Source organism: Macaca nemestrina, chromosome 20, assembly GCF_043159975.1.
Source record: "Macaca nemestrina isolate mMacNem1 chromosome 20, mMacNem.hap1, whole genome shotgun sequence".
Lineage (NCBI taxonomy): Eukaryota > Metazoa > Chordata > Mammalia > Primates > Cercopithecidae > Macaca > Macaca nemestrina.
The window spans coordinates 17943646-17961907 of NC_092144.1; the positions used below are offsets into that span (position 1 = coordinate 17943646).

General features: G+C 54.4%; 1 protein-coding gene across 4 annotated transcripts in view; it reads left to right on the forward strand.

Annotated features, from left to right (window-relative positions):
* The first annotated feature begins 280 nt into the window (after window positions 1–280).
* LOC105485808 (kelch like family member 26) overlaps window positions 281–18262 on the forward strand; it is a 34974-nt gene continuing 16992 nt past the window's right edge. For 2 of the 4 annotated variants that reach the window (XM_071087550.1, XM_011748350.3), the window contains exon 1: window positions 281–404. In XM_071087550.1, the coding sequence (XP_070943651.1) occupies window positions 322–404 (83 nt within the window). In that variant the 5' untranslated portion in view covers window positions 281–321. The remainder of the gene's footprint in view (window positions 405–18262) is intronic. The other 2 variants (XM_071087551.1, XM_024795159.2) reach the window with 1 other exon arrangement.

Sequence of the window (18262 nt, forward strand, 5' to 3'; positions counted from 1 at the left end):
AGCACGCCCTCTCAGCTCAGAACGGCCTCCGTTTCAGACTTGGTTCCGCCCCTCACGCCAGGGCCCCGCCCCAATCCCGCACCCCTAGCCTAGGCCCCGCCCTTGACCCGCCCCCTGCATAGCAGGCCCCTCCCTTTATCCCAGGCCCGCCCCGGCGCTCCGTAGACCACGCCCCTCTGGTTCCGGGCCCGCCCCAATCCGTGGTTTCTGGTCCCGGCCCCGCCCCTCCACAGACCTGGCCCCGCCCCGCCCCCCGCGTCTCGGTTTCCCGGGCCTGCGCGCGCGGCTCCCGTCACTCGAACGCGCGACGGCGGGGGAAAGATGGCGGAGTCCGGCGGTAGCGGCGGCGGTGCTGGTGGCGGAGGCGCTTTCGGCGCGGGCCCCGGCCCCGAGCGCCCGAACAGGTGAGACCCGGCCCGCAGGATAGACCTGCACCTGTCTTGGAGCCCAGGGCACCTGTGGGCAGTCTTGGGCGTCCTTAGGGGTTGAGGGGAGGCCTGGCACGGCTCGAGGGTCTTTCGCTGAGAATTTGGACTTCACGGGGCCGTGGGGTACTGGAGGAGCCGAGGGCTACTGAGGAGGTAGCTGGAGCGGGGCTGGCTCGAGGCGTCTGCAGGCGACCCTAGGTACCTGAGAATCCTGGGGGTCTGAAGGGAAACCGAGGGGCTCCTGACTGTGATGGGCCGTGGGGCAACTGGGGATGCCAAAGGGCCTGGGCAGCAGAGAGGGCCTGAGCCGGGGCCATGGCCAGTCTGAGGGTGGTGAGGTGTCTTGGGGGCTCTGAGGAAGGGGCTAAGGCCCAAGGCTTCCTGGGAGGTGCCGAAGGGCCCCGAGGTGGCTAAAGGTGGTCCTGAGAGCGTGCTGAGGGGCCCTGGGAGGAGTGGAGACTGTGGGAGGCTCTCGGTGGGGGGACTCAGGTGAATCTGGGAGCCTGAGATGGGGAAGCTGAAAGGGCCTGGGGGTGCCAAGGCCCCTGAGGGGCTGGGGTGGGTCTAGGGAACCTGAGGTGGATGAGAGAACTCCAGGGGTTTATAAAGAACATAAAGAGGGTTCTTCTTTGGTTCTCATCCCTTCCATCCCCATGGGGGTCCAAATCCACATCCCCAACAGGCTAAAGGACTTATAGAAAGGTCTTGCCCTCAAACAAGGGGACAGAATTCACCCCTTTTGTCAGAGGGAGGCCCTCTTTCCCCATGGCCCAGTCCTAACATGGATTGCTTGAACCTCAAGGTTTGCATGACAATTAGTTATCATCAGTAACTAATGATATGTGCGTGCATGCATTGTATTGGATTGTCTAAGGGAAAGAACACCTGCCTTAGGGAGTGTGATCTCCTGCTCCTTTCCTATTGGGCAAAGCCAGACCCTCCCACCCCAGCTCCTCCTCTAGCCTGCCACCCGGGTCAGGCCAAGGAGGAAATTCAGGCTTTTTCTTGTTGGTGAGCTTCCAGGAGCCAATAATTTCAGTCAACATGATAAATGATGAAGTTATTGATACTTATGTGCTGTGGAGTTTTGGACCTCTGGGCTGGTGCTGGAGGGAATGGCCTGATGACCTGGCTGTGTGATTTGGTACTGAATGGAACATGCATGGGATGGGTGAGGAAGGGAGGAGGGATGGCTGGGCCAGGGCACAGAGGAGGCAAAGGCCCTGCCTGTTCCTGAGGATGCTGAGTGGCACGTTGAGACTTAGGTCTGTGGGCATTGAGTCTGGTCTGCCAGAGGGGCCGTGGGGAACCCAGGAGGTTTGTGTCCAGAGGGGTGACCAGCCTTCTGGGGTATGTGTCGGGCAAGATTGTCCTGCCGTAGGGAGTCAGGAGATATCAGAGGATTTTCAGAGATATTCAGGGAGTGGCCAGGGCTTGAAAATTGGGTATGAGTTGGCAAGTAAGGGACAGGGAAGAGGGACAGTGAACCCCAGGTCCCTGCCTTGGGCACTGGAGTGGGATAACCTGGGGCTAGGGCTTTTTTTTTCTTTTTTTTTGAAACCTGGTCTCGCTCTGTCACCCAGGCATATAGGCTGGAGTGCAGTGACACCATCAAGACTCACTGCAGCCTGAAACTCCTGGACTCAGGTGATCCTCCCACCTCAGCCTCCGGAGTAGCTGGGACTACAGGTGTGCACCACCACACTTGGCTAATTGTTACATTTTTTGTAAAGACCAGGTCTTGCTCTGTTGCCCAGGCTGGTCTCAAACTCCTGGGCTCAAGCAATCTTCTTGCCTTACTCCTCACTAAGTGTTGAGGTTACAGATGTGAGCCACCATGCTGGGCATGGCTCTTTTTTATAAACAGCTTTATCGAGATATAATTAATTGCATGAAATACAATTCATTCATTTTGTTTTTATTTATTTATTGAGACAGAATCTTGCTCTATCGCCCAGGCTGGAGTGCAGTGACACGATCTCGGCTCACTGCAACCTCTGCCTTCCAGGTTCAAGGGATTCTCCTGCCTCAGCCTCCTGAGTAGCTGGGACTACAGGTGCGTGCCACCACACCCAGCTAATTTTTTTGTTTGTTTGTTTGTTTTTTGAGTCAGAGTCTCGCTCTGTCGCCCAGGCTGGAGTGCAGTTGCGTGGTCTTGGCTCACTGTAAGCTCTGCCTCCCGGGTTCACGCCATTCTCCTGCCCCAGCCTCCCTAGTAGCTGGGACTAGAGGCGCCCGCCACCAAGCCCAGCTAACTTTAAAAAAAAAAAAATATATATATATATATATATATATATATATATATTTCTTTTTGAGACGGAGTCTCGCTCTGTCGCCCAGGCTGGAGTGCAGTGGCCGGATCTCAGCTCACTGCAAGCTCCGCCTCCCGGGTTTACACCATTCTCCTGCCTCAGCCTCCCGAGTAGCTGGGACTATAGGCGCCCACCACCTCGCCCAGCTAATTTTTTGTATTTTTAGTAGAGACGGGGTTTCACCATGTTAGCCAGGATGGTCTCGATCTCCTGACCTCGTGATCCGCCCGCCTCGGCCTCCCAAAGTGCTGGGATTATAGGTGTGAGCCACTGCGCCTGACCATTTTTGTATTTTTTAAGTAGAGACAGGGTTTCAGTGTTGGCCAGGCTGGTCTGAACTCCTGACCTCAGTGATCCACCCGCCTCAGCCTCCCAAAGTGGTGGCGTGAACTACTGTGCCCAGCTAATTCATTCATTTTAATTTGTCAGTTCATTAAGTTTTTTTTTTTTTTTTCTTTTGAGACAGAGTGTTATTCTGTTGCCCAGGCTGGAGTGCAGTGGTGTGATCTTGGCTCATTGCAACCTCTGCTTCCTGGGTTCAAGCAATTCTCCTGCCTCAGCCTCCTGAGTAGCTGAGACCACAGGTGCACGCTACCATGCCCAGCTAATTTTTGTATTTTTAGTAGAAATGGGGTTTTGCCATGTTGGCCAGGCTGATCTTGAACTCCTGACCTCAAATGATCTGCCTGCTTCAGCCTCCCACTGTGCTCAACCCAGATCATTAAGTTTCAGTACATTTACTGAGTTGTGCATCCTTCACTACAATCCAGTTTTTTGGAATGCTTCCATCAACCTAAAGAGTTCCCCCAACCTCGTTTGCAATTAACCCTGCTCCCCCAACATCTAGCCCCGGGGACATCCTGATCTGCTTTCACTCTCTGTAGCTTTGTCTTTTCTAGAAATTTCCTAAGAATGGAATCGGACATGTGGCCTTTGCGTCTGGTTTCTTTCCTTAACATAATGTTTTTGAAGTTCATCTGTGTTGTTGTATCAGAAGTTTGTTCTTTTTCACTGTGGAGTGAAAATAAACAAACTGTGTCCATCCAGACGAGATTGTATGGATGGACACAGTTAGTTTATCCATTAACTGGTTGATGGACTGTTGGGTTATTTCCATTTTGACAACTGCAAATAAAGTTGCTATGAACATCTGGGTATGTGTCTCTGTGTGGACATATACTTTCATCCTCTTGGGTAAATACTTAAGAGTGGAATGACTAGCTCATATGGTAGATGTGTTTAAATTTTTTTTTTTTTTTTTTTTGAGACAGAGTCTCATTCTGTTGCCCAGGCTGGAGTGAAGTGGTGCAATCACAGCTCACTGCAGCCTCGACCTCCTTGGGCTCAGGTGATCCTCCCACCTCAGCCTTCTAAGTAGCTGGTAGGTACCACAGGTGTATGCCACCACACCCAGCTATTTTTTCTGTGCTTTTGTTGAGATAAAGTCTTGCCATGTTGCCCAGGCTGGTCTTGAATTCCTGGGCTCAAGCAATCTTCCCACCTTGGCCTCCCAAAGTGCTGGGATTACAGGTGTGAGCCACCACACCTGGCTATGTTTTTATATCTATATATATCTATATATATATATATATATTTGTTTGTTTGTTTGTTTGTTTGTTTTGAGATGGAGTCTCTCTCTTTGGCCAGGCTGGAGCGCAGTGGCGTGATCTTGGATCACTGCAACCTCTGCCTTCTGGGTTCAAGCTGTTCTTCTGCTTCAGCCTCCTGAGTAGCTGGGATTGTAGGTATGTGCCACCACACCCAGCTAATTTTTGTATTTTTAGTAGAGACGGGCTTTCGCCATGTTGGCCAGACTAGTCTTGAACTCTCCTGACCTCAGGTTATCCACCCGCTTTGGCCTCCCAAAGTGCTGGGATTACAGGTGTGAGCCACCGAGCCCGGCCATGTTTTAATTTTTAAGAAACAGCCAAACTCGTTCCCAAAGTGGCTATACCATTTTGCATCCCCACCAGCAATGTTCAAGAGTTCCAGCTCCTCCTCATCCTCACTAACAGCTGGTATGGCCCGTCCTTAGTTTTAGCCATTCTTTTTTTTTTCTTTTTTTTTTTTTTTGAGACCGAGTCTCGCTCTGTCGCCCAGGTTGGAGTGCAGTGGCCGGATCTCAGCTCACTGCAAGCTCCACCTCCGAGGTTTACGCCATTCTCCTGCCTCAGCCTCCTGAGTAGCTGGGACTACAGGCGCCTGCCACCTCGCCCGGCTAGTTTTTTGTATTTTTAGTAGAGACGGGGTTTCACCGTGTTAGCCAGGATGGTCTCGATCTTCTGACCTCGTGATCCGCCCGTCTCGGCCTCCCAAAGTGCTGGGATTACAGGCTTGAGCCACCGCGCCCGGCCTAGTTTTAGCCATTCTTAAGGTGTATGCTGGTGTCTTCATTTGGTTTTATTTATTTATTTATTTATTTATTTATTTATTTATTTGTGAGATGAGGTCTCACTCTGTCGCCCAGGCTGGAGTGCGATGGTGCGATCCCAGCTCACTGCACCCTGGAACTCCTGGGTTCACGCAGTCTTCTGGCCTCAGCCTCTGGAATAAGTGGGATTACAAGCATGCACACCACTGTTCCCTGTCTTATTTTGGTTTTAAGTTGCATTTCTCTAATAACTAATGATGTTGGACAGTTTTTCATGAGCTTCTTAGCTATTCGTATCTTTGGTAAAGTGTCTTTTCAAATCTTTGGCTTATTTTTAAGTTGTGTTGCCTTTTTTTTTTTTTTTTTTTTTTTTTTTTGACCGAGTCTCACTTTGTCACCCAGGCTGGAGTGCAGTGGTGTGATCCCGGCTGATTGTAACCTCCACCTCTCGGGTTCAAGTGATTCTCATGTCTCAGCCTCCCGAGTAGCTGGGATTACAGGTGCATGCCACCACACCTGGCTAATTTTTGTGTTTTTAGTAGAGATAGGGTTTCTCCATGTTGGTCAGGCTGGTCTCGATCTCTTGACCTCGTGATCTGCCCGCCTCGGACTCCCAAAGTGCTGGGATTATGGCGTGAGCCACTGCGTCCGGCCCTCTTTCTTAAAAGACATCTTTGTCATTGTCCCCTTTCCTCCATCCTAGTGAAAAATCACTGTTTGGAGCAACTGATAGGAGTGTCTCATGCCTCAGGTGCCAGTGTGGGGAGAACCCCTAATGTGGCAAGATGGAGCATGCAGAAAATGGATCATATTTTGAGGGAGATTGGTACAAGACATTCTCCCAAAAGTCATTTTGAGACATTGAGTCTTTGTAGCGTTGTTTGTCTGTTCCTTCATTTATTGCAAATAGGACAGCCAGGCCTGGTGCATGACCCACCTCCTTTTCTCAACTTGCCCACGCCTCCTTCCTCTTCATCCTTCCACTCTCCAAGGTTCTGGCTCCTCAGAGCCACCTGCCTGACCGTGCAAGCTCAAGTAGTCCCCAGGACACTTTTTCTAGTCACCTAGTTGTGTGTGTGTATGTGTGTGTGTGTGTGTGTGTGTGTGTGTTTGAGATAGAATTTCACTTTTGTTGCCCAGGCTGGAGTGCAGTGGCATGATCACTGCAATCTCCACCTCCCGGGCTCAAGCAACTGATTATCCTACCTCAGCCTCCCAAGTGACTGGGATTCTAGGCACCTGCCACCAAGCCCGGCTAATTTTGTATTTTTAGTAGAGATGGGGTTTCTCCATGTTGGCCAGGCTGGTCTGGAACTCTTGACCTCAGGTAATCCGCCTGCCTGGGCCTCTGAAAGTGCTGGGATTACAGGCGTGAGCCACTGCGCCCAGCTTGTTGTGGTTTTTTGTTTGGTTGGTTGGTTTGGTTTGAAGCAGAGTCTCACTCTGTCGCCCATGCTGGCATGTAGTGTCATAGCTCTCTGCAGCCTTCTGACCTCCTGGGCTTAAGCAATCCGCCTGCTTCAGCCTCCCGAGTAACTGGGACTACAGGCATCTACTATCACACCTGACTAATTTTTTTTTTTTTTGAGACGGAGTCTCACTCTGTCGCCCAGGCTGGAGTGCAGTGGCTGGATCTCAGCTCACTGCAAGCTCCGCCTCCCGGGTTCACGCCATTCTCCTGCCTCAGCCTCCGGAGTAGCTGGGACTACAGGCGCCCGCCACCTCGCCCGGCTAGTTTTTTGTATTTTTTTAGTAGAGACGGGGTTTCACCAGATTAGTCAGGATGGTCTTGATCTCCTGACCTTGTGATCCGCCCGTCTCGGCCTCCCAAAGTGCTGGGATTACAGGCTTGAGCCACCGCGCCCAGCCACCTGACTAATTTTTTTTTTTTTTTTTTGAGACGGAGTCTTACTCTGTCGCCCAGGCTGGAGTGCAGTGGCCGGATCTCAGCTCACTGCAAGCTCCGCCTCCCGGGTTTACGCCATTCTCCTGCCTCAGCCTCCCGAGTAGCTGGGACTACAGACACCCACCACCTCGCCCGGCTAGTTTTTTGTATTTTTTAGTGGAGACGGGGTTTCACCGTGTTAGCCAGGATGGTCTCGATCTCCTGACCTCGTGATCTGCCCGTCTTGGCCTCCCAAAGTGCTGGGATTACAGGCTTGAGCCACCGCGCCCGGCCCACCTGACTAATTTTTAAAAATTGTTTTGGGCTGTGCGCGGTGGCTCACACCTGTAATCCCCGGACTTCGGGAGGCCGAGGTGGGTGGATCACTTGAAGTCAGGAGTTTGAGGCCAGCCAGGCCAACTTGGTGAAACCCCTTGTCTACTAAAAATACAAAAAGTAGCCAGGATTGGTGGCACGTGCCTGTAATCCCAGCTACTCGGGAGGCTGAGGCAAGATAATCGCTTGAACCTGGGAGGCAGAGGTTGCAGTGAACTGAGATTGCTCTACTGCACTCCTACCTGGGCGAGAGAACCAGACTCTGTCTGAAAAAAATATATATATTATTTTATAGAGACAGGATCTCATTTTTTTGTTGTTGTTGTTTGAGACGGAGTTTTGCTCTTGTGGTCCAGGCTATAGTGCGACGGCACGATCTCGGCTCACCGAAACCTCCACCTCCCAGGTTCAAGCAATTCTCCTGCCTCAGCCTCCCGAGTAGCTGGGATTACAGGCATGTGCCACCATGCCTGGCTAATTTTGTGTTTTTAGTAGAGACGTGGTATCTCCATGTTGGTCAGGCTGGTCTCAACTCCTAACCTCAGGTTATCCGGCCACCTTGGCCTCCCAACGTGCTGGGATTACAGGCGTGAGCCACTGTGCCCAGCCGAGACGGGGTCTCATTATGTTGCCAGGCTGGTCTTGAACTCCTGGGCTCAAGTGATCTTCCTGCCATAGCCTCCCAAAGTGCTGGGATTACAGGCATGAACCACTATGCCCAACCTGTATTTTTGTTGTTTTTGAGGTAAAATATATATAACAAAATTCACCCACTTTAAGTGAACAATTCAGTGGCATTTAGTATATTCACAGAATTGTGCAACCATCACTACTGTCCAGTTCCAAAACATCTTTGTCCCCCGCAAAAGGTGACCCCATCTTCATTAGCGCTGACCCCCTATTCTCCATTGCCCAGCCCCTGGCAATCACCAATCTGCAGTCTGTCTCTATCTGTTTTCAAGTTTTATAAATAGAATCATACACTATGTGGCCTTTTGAATCTGGCTTCTTTCACTCAGCATGATGCTTTGGGGGTCATGCATGTTATAGCCTAAATCAGCACTTCATTCCTTTTTATGGCTGAGTAATATTCCACTGTGTGGATGCACCACATATTTATCCATTCATCTGTTGATGGACACTTAGATTGGTTCCACCTTTTGGCTATTATGAATCATGCTGCCATGAACGTGAGTGTACACATTTTTGTCTAAACACTCATGTTCAGTCCTTTGGGGTACACATCTAGGAGCGGAATTGCTGGGGTGCATGCTTGTTGTATATTCTTGATCATGCTGGTCACCACCTAACGTTATTTGTTGTGTTCCTCTGCAAGTGCCTTGAGGTTGGAGCGCCTGTCTCTCTTGTGTCCTCTTGTGTGCCTGGAACATGAATGACACAGGAGGAAGTGTCCCAGAGACGTGGCCGAGAGAGAGGGAGGAAGGGAGTGATGGGGGTGTGCAAAAACTTCTTGCTCTCTGAGGCTTGCAGTCTGGCAGGTGGGAATTCCCTTCTATGGGATCAGGTCGATCTTTGGCCTTTCCAGGGAGGCTTGTGGGGCTGCTGGGGGGCACTGGGGGCTGGTCTTAGTCTCTGTGACTGCCTTTCTAGCCTGCCAGGCAACGCCTGCATCTGCCTTTTTGTCCCACGAAGGTTTTGTCTTTTGGCCAGGGGCGGGGGCAGTTCCTGTCTTCCCCTTGGCCCTTCCAGCGGTACCACAACTCAAGAAACTGTCCCCAGGAGGGACTGCGCTCCCCCACCCCCCACCGCCCCCAACGTTATATAACTTGTTTGTTCCAACTTCTGTCTTCTGCAACCAAGGGGGAAAAAAGAAAGAGAAAAGCTTATTCTCCTTCCTTCCTATCTCGAGGGATCAACAAAAAACCCGTTGCCTAGTAGAGATGGTCGTTAACGACTGAGCCGAACCTCAGGGATGGACAGAGTGGGGCTGCCCTGGCTGAGGTGCACGGAGAGGAGGTGGGGTCCTTGCTGCAGGCACAAAGGACACTTGTTCACCAGCTGGCCTCCTCCCAGCTTGGGCCATGGGGTCTAGACTCCTTGGAGGGAAAGGAGGCCTGGGCCACTTGGGGTGTTGCAAGGGGAGGCAAACCCTCTGGGGAGTTGCACCTCCCCAGCTAAAATTCCGTCACTGTGAGGTACCTGGCTACCAGAGTTTTGGAGGAACCTTCTGGCCTCGCAGCCTCTCCGACATGGACCTTTGGCATCCATGCTTTTTGGCCTACGCTTCCTGGAGATGTCTGGGTAGGGCCCGGGCTCGCTGAGTCATGCTGTTCCTGGGGGTGAGATGGGGGGATCTGGGTGAGGGATGTGCAGGCTTCAGGCGTTTGCATAAGAAGTGGTGGCTAGGCTGGGCGTGGTGGCTCACGCCTGTAATCCCAGCACTTTGGGAGCCTGGGGCAGGTGGATTACAAGGTCAGGAGTTTGAGACCAGCCTGGCCAACATGGTGAAACCCCGTCTCTACTAAAAATACAAAAATTAGTCAGGTGTGGTGGTGGGCATCTTTAATCCCAGCTACTCGGGAGGCTGAGGCAGGAGAATCGCTTGAACCCGGGAGAAGGAGGTTGCAACGAGCCGAGATTGTGCCACTGCACTCCAGCCTGGGCAACAGAGTGAGAGTCCATCTCAAAAAAAAGAAGTGATGGCTGGCTGGGACTTTGTGCCCAGGGACTTTGCTGCCTGCTGAAAGTGTTTGCATGGAAAGTTGTGGCCGAGACGCTGTGCCCGGTGGGTTCGTCACAGTCAGTCTGGCTCAGTGGCCTTTGCCTGTCGAAGATTTCTCCACAATCTAGATAATCTCTACCAAGCCCAGAGGCCTTGGAAGGGTCCAGCCCCCAGCTCCTGCTAGGAATACCTGGGGGAAGAGGTGGCTTTCCAAGGAGGTCCTTGCTACTTTGGGGAAGTTCTCTTTCCTTTGGCCTCTTGCCCTTTTCTTTTTTATTTTATTTTTTGTGATGTCACTCTTGCTCAGGCTGGAGTGCAGTGGCATATTCTTGGCTCACTGCAATCTCCGCCTCCTGGGTTCAAGTGATTCTCCTGCCTCAGCCTCCCAAGTAGCTGGTACTACAGGCGCCCGCCACCACGCCTGGCTAGTTTGTATTTTTAGGAGAGATGGAGTTTCGTCATGTTGGCCAGGCTGGTCTCTAACTCCTGACCTCAGGTGATACACCTGCCTCAGCCTCCCAAAGTGCTGGGATTACAGGCATGAGCCAGCGTGCCTGACCTCGTGCCCCTTTTAGAAGGAGGATTTTGACCCTTCCAAGACGTGGACTCAAGTCCTTCTCCTGGAAAATGTGGTCAGATATCACGGCATGAGGTGTCTCATCACACCCATGGGTGACTGTGGGTCCCTCTTTGTGGGGTGTGGCTGTGACAGATTCCTCATCTGGGAAATGGGGCTCTAGGCCCACCAGGTGGGGGGTGTCTGGGAGGAAATGAGTGGGGAGAGGCCGCATGTGCCTCATCAGTGTTACTGTGGCGGTGCTGACATCGCCCATGATGGGGACATTGCCATCCTGCCTGCCACGCCCGCATGGGCCTTGAGGGGATCATCGGTGCCAGCAAGGCTTGATGTGGCGTGCGTGTGTCAGGCAAGGAAAGGAGAGGGTCAGCTTGAGCTTTTGGGAAGACAGTAGTGCCATGATTTGGTGGCCGTGAGAGGGACAGCAGCAGGGGCAGCAGGAGAGTAAAGCACATCCAGCGTGAGCTGGAGAGGGCAGGTCTGGCCAGGAGCAGGCCTGGGAGCAGGAGCTCAGCGGGGGAGGGGGCGGGAGCATCTCAGCAGGGATGGGGGCAGGTGGAACTGGGCCAGCTCAAGAGGGGCACTGACCTGCAGGCCAGGCCACATCCAGGCCACTCGATCTGCCCCTCACAGCTGAGCCCCTTCTCTGGGACGGAGGCCACCGTCTCCTCCCCTCCTTGTTGGCAGGTCCCGAGAGCTCTGGGAGTGGAATTGCTCTGAGAGCGCTCACTTCACCCTGAATCGCACAGTGCGATCGCCACAGCTGGACTGTTTCCACCTGGTAGCTGTGCCCTCCGGGACGGCCTCCTTGTCGTGGTCCATAGTTACTGGGGAAGAAAGGTTTTATTACCCTCCCCCACAATCGCACCATCTCCAGGGAGCCCATGCGAATGTCATCCCACCTCCCCCACAGCGATTACTTTTTATCTCACCCATCTCTCCTCAGACACTGTAAAAGTGAGGCTTTCTCCTCACTCCAGCTCTTTCATTTTTTCCTTTTTCTGATATTTGCGTGTGTGCGTGTGTGTGTGTGTGTGTGTGTGAGAGAGAGAGAGAGACCTACCCTTTGGTTTTAGGGGATGTTTTAGATTTGGTGTTGAGAGGCCTTGGAGGAGGAAGAGAGCAGGAGGAGGAAGAGTGGAGGAAGAGAAGGAAGAGATGAGAGGGAGGAGGAGGAAGAGGAGGAGGAGAAAAAGGAGGAGGAGGAAGAGGGAGGAGGAAAAGAGGAGGAAGAGGAAGAGAGGAGGAGAGAGGAGGAGAAAGATGGAGAACAGGAGACTGAGGAGAGAGAGAGGAGGATGAGGGGGGAGGACAAAGACAGAAATAATTCAGTGACTTGGGGCCTTGGATCCTGGAAGAAGCGGGTGGGATCTACTGAAGGCATGGGGTGACTGGGCAGCATGTGTCCCGGCATCCCCAGCTCTTTGCTCTGTGGACAGGATTTGTTACACACCTTTCTCTGCCTTTGTGTGGGTGCCACAGTCTCCTGTGTCCTCCTGTGCCAGGTGCTGGACATGCAGGGTCCATGGGACAGATGGGTCGTGCCCGTGGGGCGCATACATGCCAGCAAGAGTTAGAGAACATCGTGCAGTCATTTCTGGGCTGGCTGGGCCAGGGGGCCAGGGCAGGGTTTGGGTGAGGGGCATATCGGTCAGCCTTCTGTTTTGAAAGGATCCCTCTGTAGGCCGAGTGTGGTGGCTCACGCCTGTATTCCCAGCACATTGGGAGGCCGAGGCGGGTAGATCACTTGAGGTCAGGAGTTAGAGACCAGCCTGGGCAACATAGTGAGACCCAGTCTCCACTAAAAGTAGACAAAACTAGCTGAGCGCGGTGGCGGGTGCTTGTAGTCCCAGCTGCTCTGGAGGCTGAGGCACGAGACCTGATTGAACCCAGGAGCCAAGATTCCACCACTGCACTCCAGCCTGGGCGACAGAGCAAGACTCTGTCTTAGAAAAGAAAGGATCCTTCTGGCAAGAGACAAGGGAGCCTCAGCCAAGGTGGGCCCTGGAGGGATGGAGAGGCGCGAGCAGGCTTGGGGATGCTTGGAGGTTGAGCTTGTGTTGACCGATAGTGGTGGCTGGTTCCTCCTCACTGGGCAGGCTGAAGGTCCAGGTTGTCCTTGGTCCCGCGAGGCTGTATTGCCTGCAACAAGCAAGGGACTTGGAGACGCCACCTGGCCTGGGGGATTCGCAGCCCTGCCTGTGTTCCAGAAAAGCCCTTCATGCCTCTCCTTGATCAGGGTTCGTGCCACGTGGAGCTCCCACAGTCCTTGAGGGCTTCAGGTCTTCCCACCAGCGGGTCCCAGTCCTGGGAATGTCCCTCCTCCTGAGAGAAGGCCTCAGTCTGGCTGCAGCTGCCCGGGAGGTCCCCGGGTAGCATCTCTCGTGGGTTCCACCTTCGAGCCTCAGCCTGGAGCCAGCCCCTCCTGCCGTCTCCTCCCCATCCCAGCTCAGAGCCACTCCTGGCTCTTCCCCTCCTGGGCGTCATCCCCAACTCCAGCCAGCGGGACCCTCCTCAGGCAGGCATCAGACCACCTCACTGCACCGCCGGACACCTGCCAGTGGCTCCCTCACTCTCAGAACAAAATCTGCTGCTTGATGTGACCTGCCAGGCCCCTGAGCTTCCGCAGCCCTGATGGCTCTGCTGGGCTCTGAAGCACGCTCACTGGAATGTCCTGTCCCAGCGATTTGCACGGCTCAAGTGTTGTCTCCTCAGGGCCTGGCCACTGTGTCCGCCGTGGCGCCACTGCTCGCCCTGCCGTCACGGTACATTCTCTGTGCTTGAGGACCCATGTCCCTGTAGAATGTGCGTTCCCCAAGGGCAGGGCTTTATCGGTTCTCTTTATAGTGGTGGTCCTGGTGCTGGCACAGCTGCTGGCACAGGGTGGACGCTCTTGAGTACAGCTCCAGTGAGTACCCCACCCCGCACAGTCTTCGACGCATACCGGAGGGGAAGCCTCCTGGCATAGCTCTGCATGCCCAGGCTGGCCGAGGGTCATCCGCCTCTTCCTCTTCGCTTCATTGAACCAGCAGGGTGTGGGCAGAGCAGCAGAAATTCACAGGCGTGTTACAGAGCCCAGGGCACCGTACCATTTTCCATGTGCTGTCTTTAGTGAGTGAGCAAAACCTCAGCCCTGCATGTTAAAGCAAAGGCGGCAAACGACAGCCGCTCTCTCCCTGTCCAGCTGTCTGAAGTGGAAGTGGGGGCCAAGCCCACTGGGTTCCTGCTGCCGGCAGCCCCGCCCTCCTCCTCTGGTAGCCGCTCTGCAGCTGTGCGGACCTGCTCTCTTAACACTTGTTAACCCCAGCCTCCAGTCCCTTCCTGCCCCCCACCCCGCCCCTTCCACATGTCTCTCCAGAGAGGGCCGCGCAGAATTCACAGGACTCGTCTCCAACGGCAGCGCCAGCAATTCCCTAGCATTCCTCCTCTGCAGAGCGGATTTTGGTGCATGTCCAGCGTGATTTCAGACCCCTCACCGCGCAGCAGAGCGCCTAATCGCTCTGTATGCACCACCACGGTGCACACTGAAAATATTGTGATCCGGGAGGAAGTAACCGGCACCTTGGGGGAATCACAGACCTTTCCTGCGAGGGCAAGGGCTTCCGGAATTGAACAGGCTGGGCCTGGAGGAGACCTTGAGGGGTGGACCTTCAGGCTTGTAAAGGCCTGGAGGGGGGTCACCCGAGGATCGAGGCCGAAGATGTTTACTGACGCCACAACTGTGAAATTCCACAGGGGTCAAAGACGGACTCGGGCGGGCGGGAGCGGTCTGGGCTGGATATCCGGAGAGTTCTGCTCTCCACGGGATGTTAGAATTTGAGGCAGTCTGCCGAAGGAGGCAGAACAGAGAGGCATGTGATCACCCAGATCGTCTGTTACTGGAGCTGAGAGCGGGACATTTTCCCGGAGCGGGGTGGAAGGAGTGTCAAGGTGACTGTGAGGTGACAGACACGTAGGGGAGCCCCACAGAGGACCCCCAAGGCACCCTCTCTGTTGCCATCAACCTGAGTCATCCTCTCTGAAAAACTTCCAGGACTGAGGTTCGAGTCGGAAGCGTGCGTTCTTCTTGGTGAAGTCCGTCCTGTCCCAGGAGGGCTTCTCTAGGTCTCTCCTCTGGCTCCCCCTCCTCGGGTCCTCGTGGCTCTCTGTCGTGTGAAGCGGGGGGTCAGGAGCACACAAATGTTTACACTCCACGTGAGTCACTTGCACAGATGACGGGTGATGTTTTCCTCGCCAAGGCTGATGGCACCGGGCCCCTCTGCCGTTCCAGCCTCAGTCACGCCTCCAGTCTGTTAGCATTTAGAGCTGCTGAACTTTCGCATTGGTCAGGGGCGCGGGCAGTTTGCTGACCTTTTCTGGGAGTCGTGGCGGACGGAGTGGAGCCGTCTGTCTTGTCACAGACAGGCGGGGCTGCGGCTGGGGATGGCCACCGCCCACTCGCCCTCAGAATGGCCCTCAGCGGGGCTTCCTCGCCCCCCAGCCCGGGTAGGAAGCTCGTGTGCACTGTAGGGAGAGGCGGCAGCTGGAAAAGTGTTAAGGCCACAGCGGTTTTTCCAGAGGCTCGTCTGGAATGCTGTGGACGGATCTGAGGCTCCTGACATCCGAGGCCCCTCTTGGTGGGGAGAGCCAGAAACCCAAGACACTGCTGTCAGTTAAAGACTCGAAGTTCACATTTTAAAAAGTGCAAGGAGACACCCGGTTTTAGGTACGTTGGGGTGCGAGGTCTGAAGGCTGGAATCTGTGGTTCCCTTCTTTCAGCCCTGTCATTCCTCTTGTCTGGGTGCTGCCCACTTGGTAGAAAGGGGACCTCACCTTGCCACTCCTCTAGCCCGCCAACACCACTGGGAAGGTGACCCTTCATCCTGGTGGCTCCAGTAAAAATCCCAGGGAAGGCTCTGATTGGATCAGAAAGGCAAAGTCCCAAGTCCCCATCCCAGGATGAATCCCTACGACCAGGGGCCCCAGAGCCTCTGTCCAGTCTGCGTCACATCCATATTTTCAGCCCAGCAATGGGGTCTGCCTGATCTCCAACACTGGGGCTAAGAATAGAGAACAGGAGGTTCCTGAGGAAAACAGGGGGGCCTTATGAGAAGAGGCGAGGGATGGTAAACACCCCAAAAATGAAGATATTCATGACAGACCTCCTCTGACACTGAAATTTGTGTTGTCTTTGGAAGGCTCTGGGCTAAGCTGTGGAGTGCCTGCATCTGGCCCGGCTCTGCTAGGGATGAGCAGTGCCGTGTGGCAGCCCTGTCCCTTCTGGGGCTTCAACACCTGTCCTGCCAGTGGAGGCAGTGGAGTGGGCTGCCTTGCAGCATGTTGCCACCCCGAGATGCTAGATTTCAGCAGTGCTGGAATTTCGCTGGGTTTCCAAGCAGTGCTCTGGGGCTGTGCAGTCATGTACCTACTTGCCTGAACTGTAGAGTGAAGGGATTTGCTCATTCAAGTGGTCCCTGCTCCTGGCCCAACGCAGTGGGACCAAGTTGGGGGATGGGCTGTCACAGAAGCAGTCTCCCCTCAGCCTCAGGCTGAAACCTGCCCACTCATCAGCCCTGGATGGGCACCCAACTGGGCCATGAGGGTGAGGAAGGCCATGGCAGAGAAGGCTCTAGGGTGGAGGCAGCAGAGGGGCTGAGCGCAGAAATGCAGTGGAGAGAGGAGGGTCTGAAGGCAAGAGGGTCGGCCACTGAGCACAGAGCACAGCATGAGCAAAGGCCCAGAAACTGGATGTGCAAGAGAGTCCCGCTGCAGGCTTCATGTGGATCCCAAAGGATCACATGCACTAGGACTCGGGCCAGGAGGTCACATGGAGAGGAACGAGCAGTGAGCTAAGATAAGAGTTGGGCTCCAGCAGGCCGGGTGTGGTGGCTCACACCTGTAATCCCAGCACATTGCGAGGCCAAGGCGGGCAGATCACCTGAGGCCGAGAGTTTGAGACCAGCCTGGTCAATGTGGTGAAACCTCGTCTCTATTAAAAATACAAAAATTGGCTGGGTGCGGTGGCTCATGCCTGTAATCCCAGCACTTTGGGAGGATGAGGCGGACGGATCACGAGGTCAGGAGATCAAGACCATCCTGGCTAACACGGTGAAACCCCGTCTCTACTAAAAATACAAAAAAAAAAAAAATTAGCCAGGCGTGGTGGCGGGCGCCTGTAGTCCCAGCTACTCGGGAGGCTGAGGCAGGAGAATGAACCCAGAGGCGGAGCTTGCAGTGAGCAGAGATGGCGCCACTGCACTCCAGCCTGGGCAACAGAGGGAGGCTCCATCTCAAAAAAAAAAAACAAAAAAAAAACAAAAATTAGCTGGCGTGGTGGCAGGTGCCTGTAGTCCCAGCTATTCGGGAGGCTGAGGCAGGAGAATCACTTGAACCTGGGAGACGGAGGTTGCAGAGAGCTGAGATTGCACCACTGCACTCCAGCTTGGGTGACAGAGCCAGACTCCGTCTCAGAAAAAAAAAAAAGAAAAAAAAAAGAGCTGGGCTCCAGCCCAGTGCTGCCACCTGGGAGCCATCCACCTGCCACCTCACCCATCCACTCACCTTCAAACCCCACCTCCCTTGCCAGCAGCAAGCTCACTGCCTCCACGGCACCCCTCCCATCCTGGCTTGTACCTGGACCACAGTGTTGGGGTGTCCCCATCAGAACAGCCCCCACGAACTGAGGGAGCGCCCACTTTGTGCAAGACCATCAGCTGGGGTGGTGCAGTTCTGGTTCCTGGCTCTGTTGTTGGCAGGCAGCCTAGAAAAGGGGCACGGCTATCATCCCATTTTACAGATGGGGAAGTTGAGGCACAGAGAGGTTCAGGGGCTCATCCAAGGCCACACAGTAAACAAGAGGCAGAGGGACACTAGGTGTGGCCAGCAGAGACCTTCCTTGGCCAGCACACAGGTGCTTTTTGGCCTTTTCATGGTCCCAAGTGGGTGGGCCCTATGATCATGACTATGATGCAGATGGGGAGACTGAGGCTTAGAGGGCTGAGACTGCTCACCAAGGCTCTGCCTGATCCTGGAGGATGGATGTGGAGCAGGAAGAACAAGACAGGGGCTCTTCAGGGAAGGCCCAGCGCAAAGACGCGGATTTATCTGTCCATCCATCCACTCACCCTTCATCCACCATTCATCTGTCTGCCACCCACTCACTCCTTACCCACCTGTTCACTCCTGTGTCCACCAGTTCACCCACCCACCTGACCGTCCATACCTCCACCTGTCCATCCACCCAACCACCCATCCACCCCCCTGCCCCCATCCACCCATCTTTTCATCAATCCACCCTTCCATCCACCCACCCACCCACCCTTCCATCTACCCACCTACCCATCCAACCATCCATCCATCCATCCATCCATCCATCCATCCATCCACCCACCCGCCCTTCCATCAGTCCACCCTTCCACCCACCCATCCACCCACCCTTCCATCTACCCACCCACCCTTCCATCTACCCACCCACCCTTCCATCTACCCACCCACCCATCCATCAATCCACCCTTCCATCCATCTACCCACCCACCCTTCCATCTACCCACCTACCCACCCACCCACCCTTCCATCTACCCACTCACCCATCCTTCCATCTACCCACCCACCCATCTATCCACCCATCCACCCGCCCTTCTGTCAGTCCACCCTTCCATCCACTCACCCATCCATCTGCCCTTCCATCCACC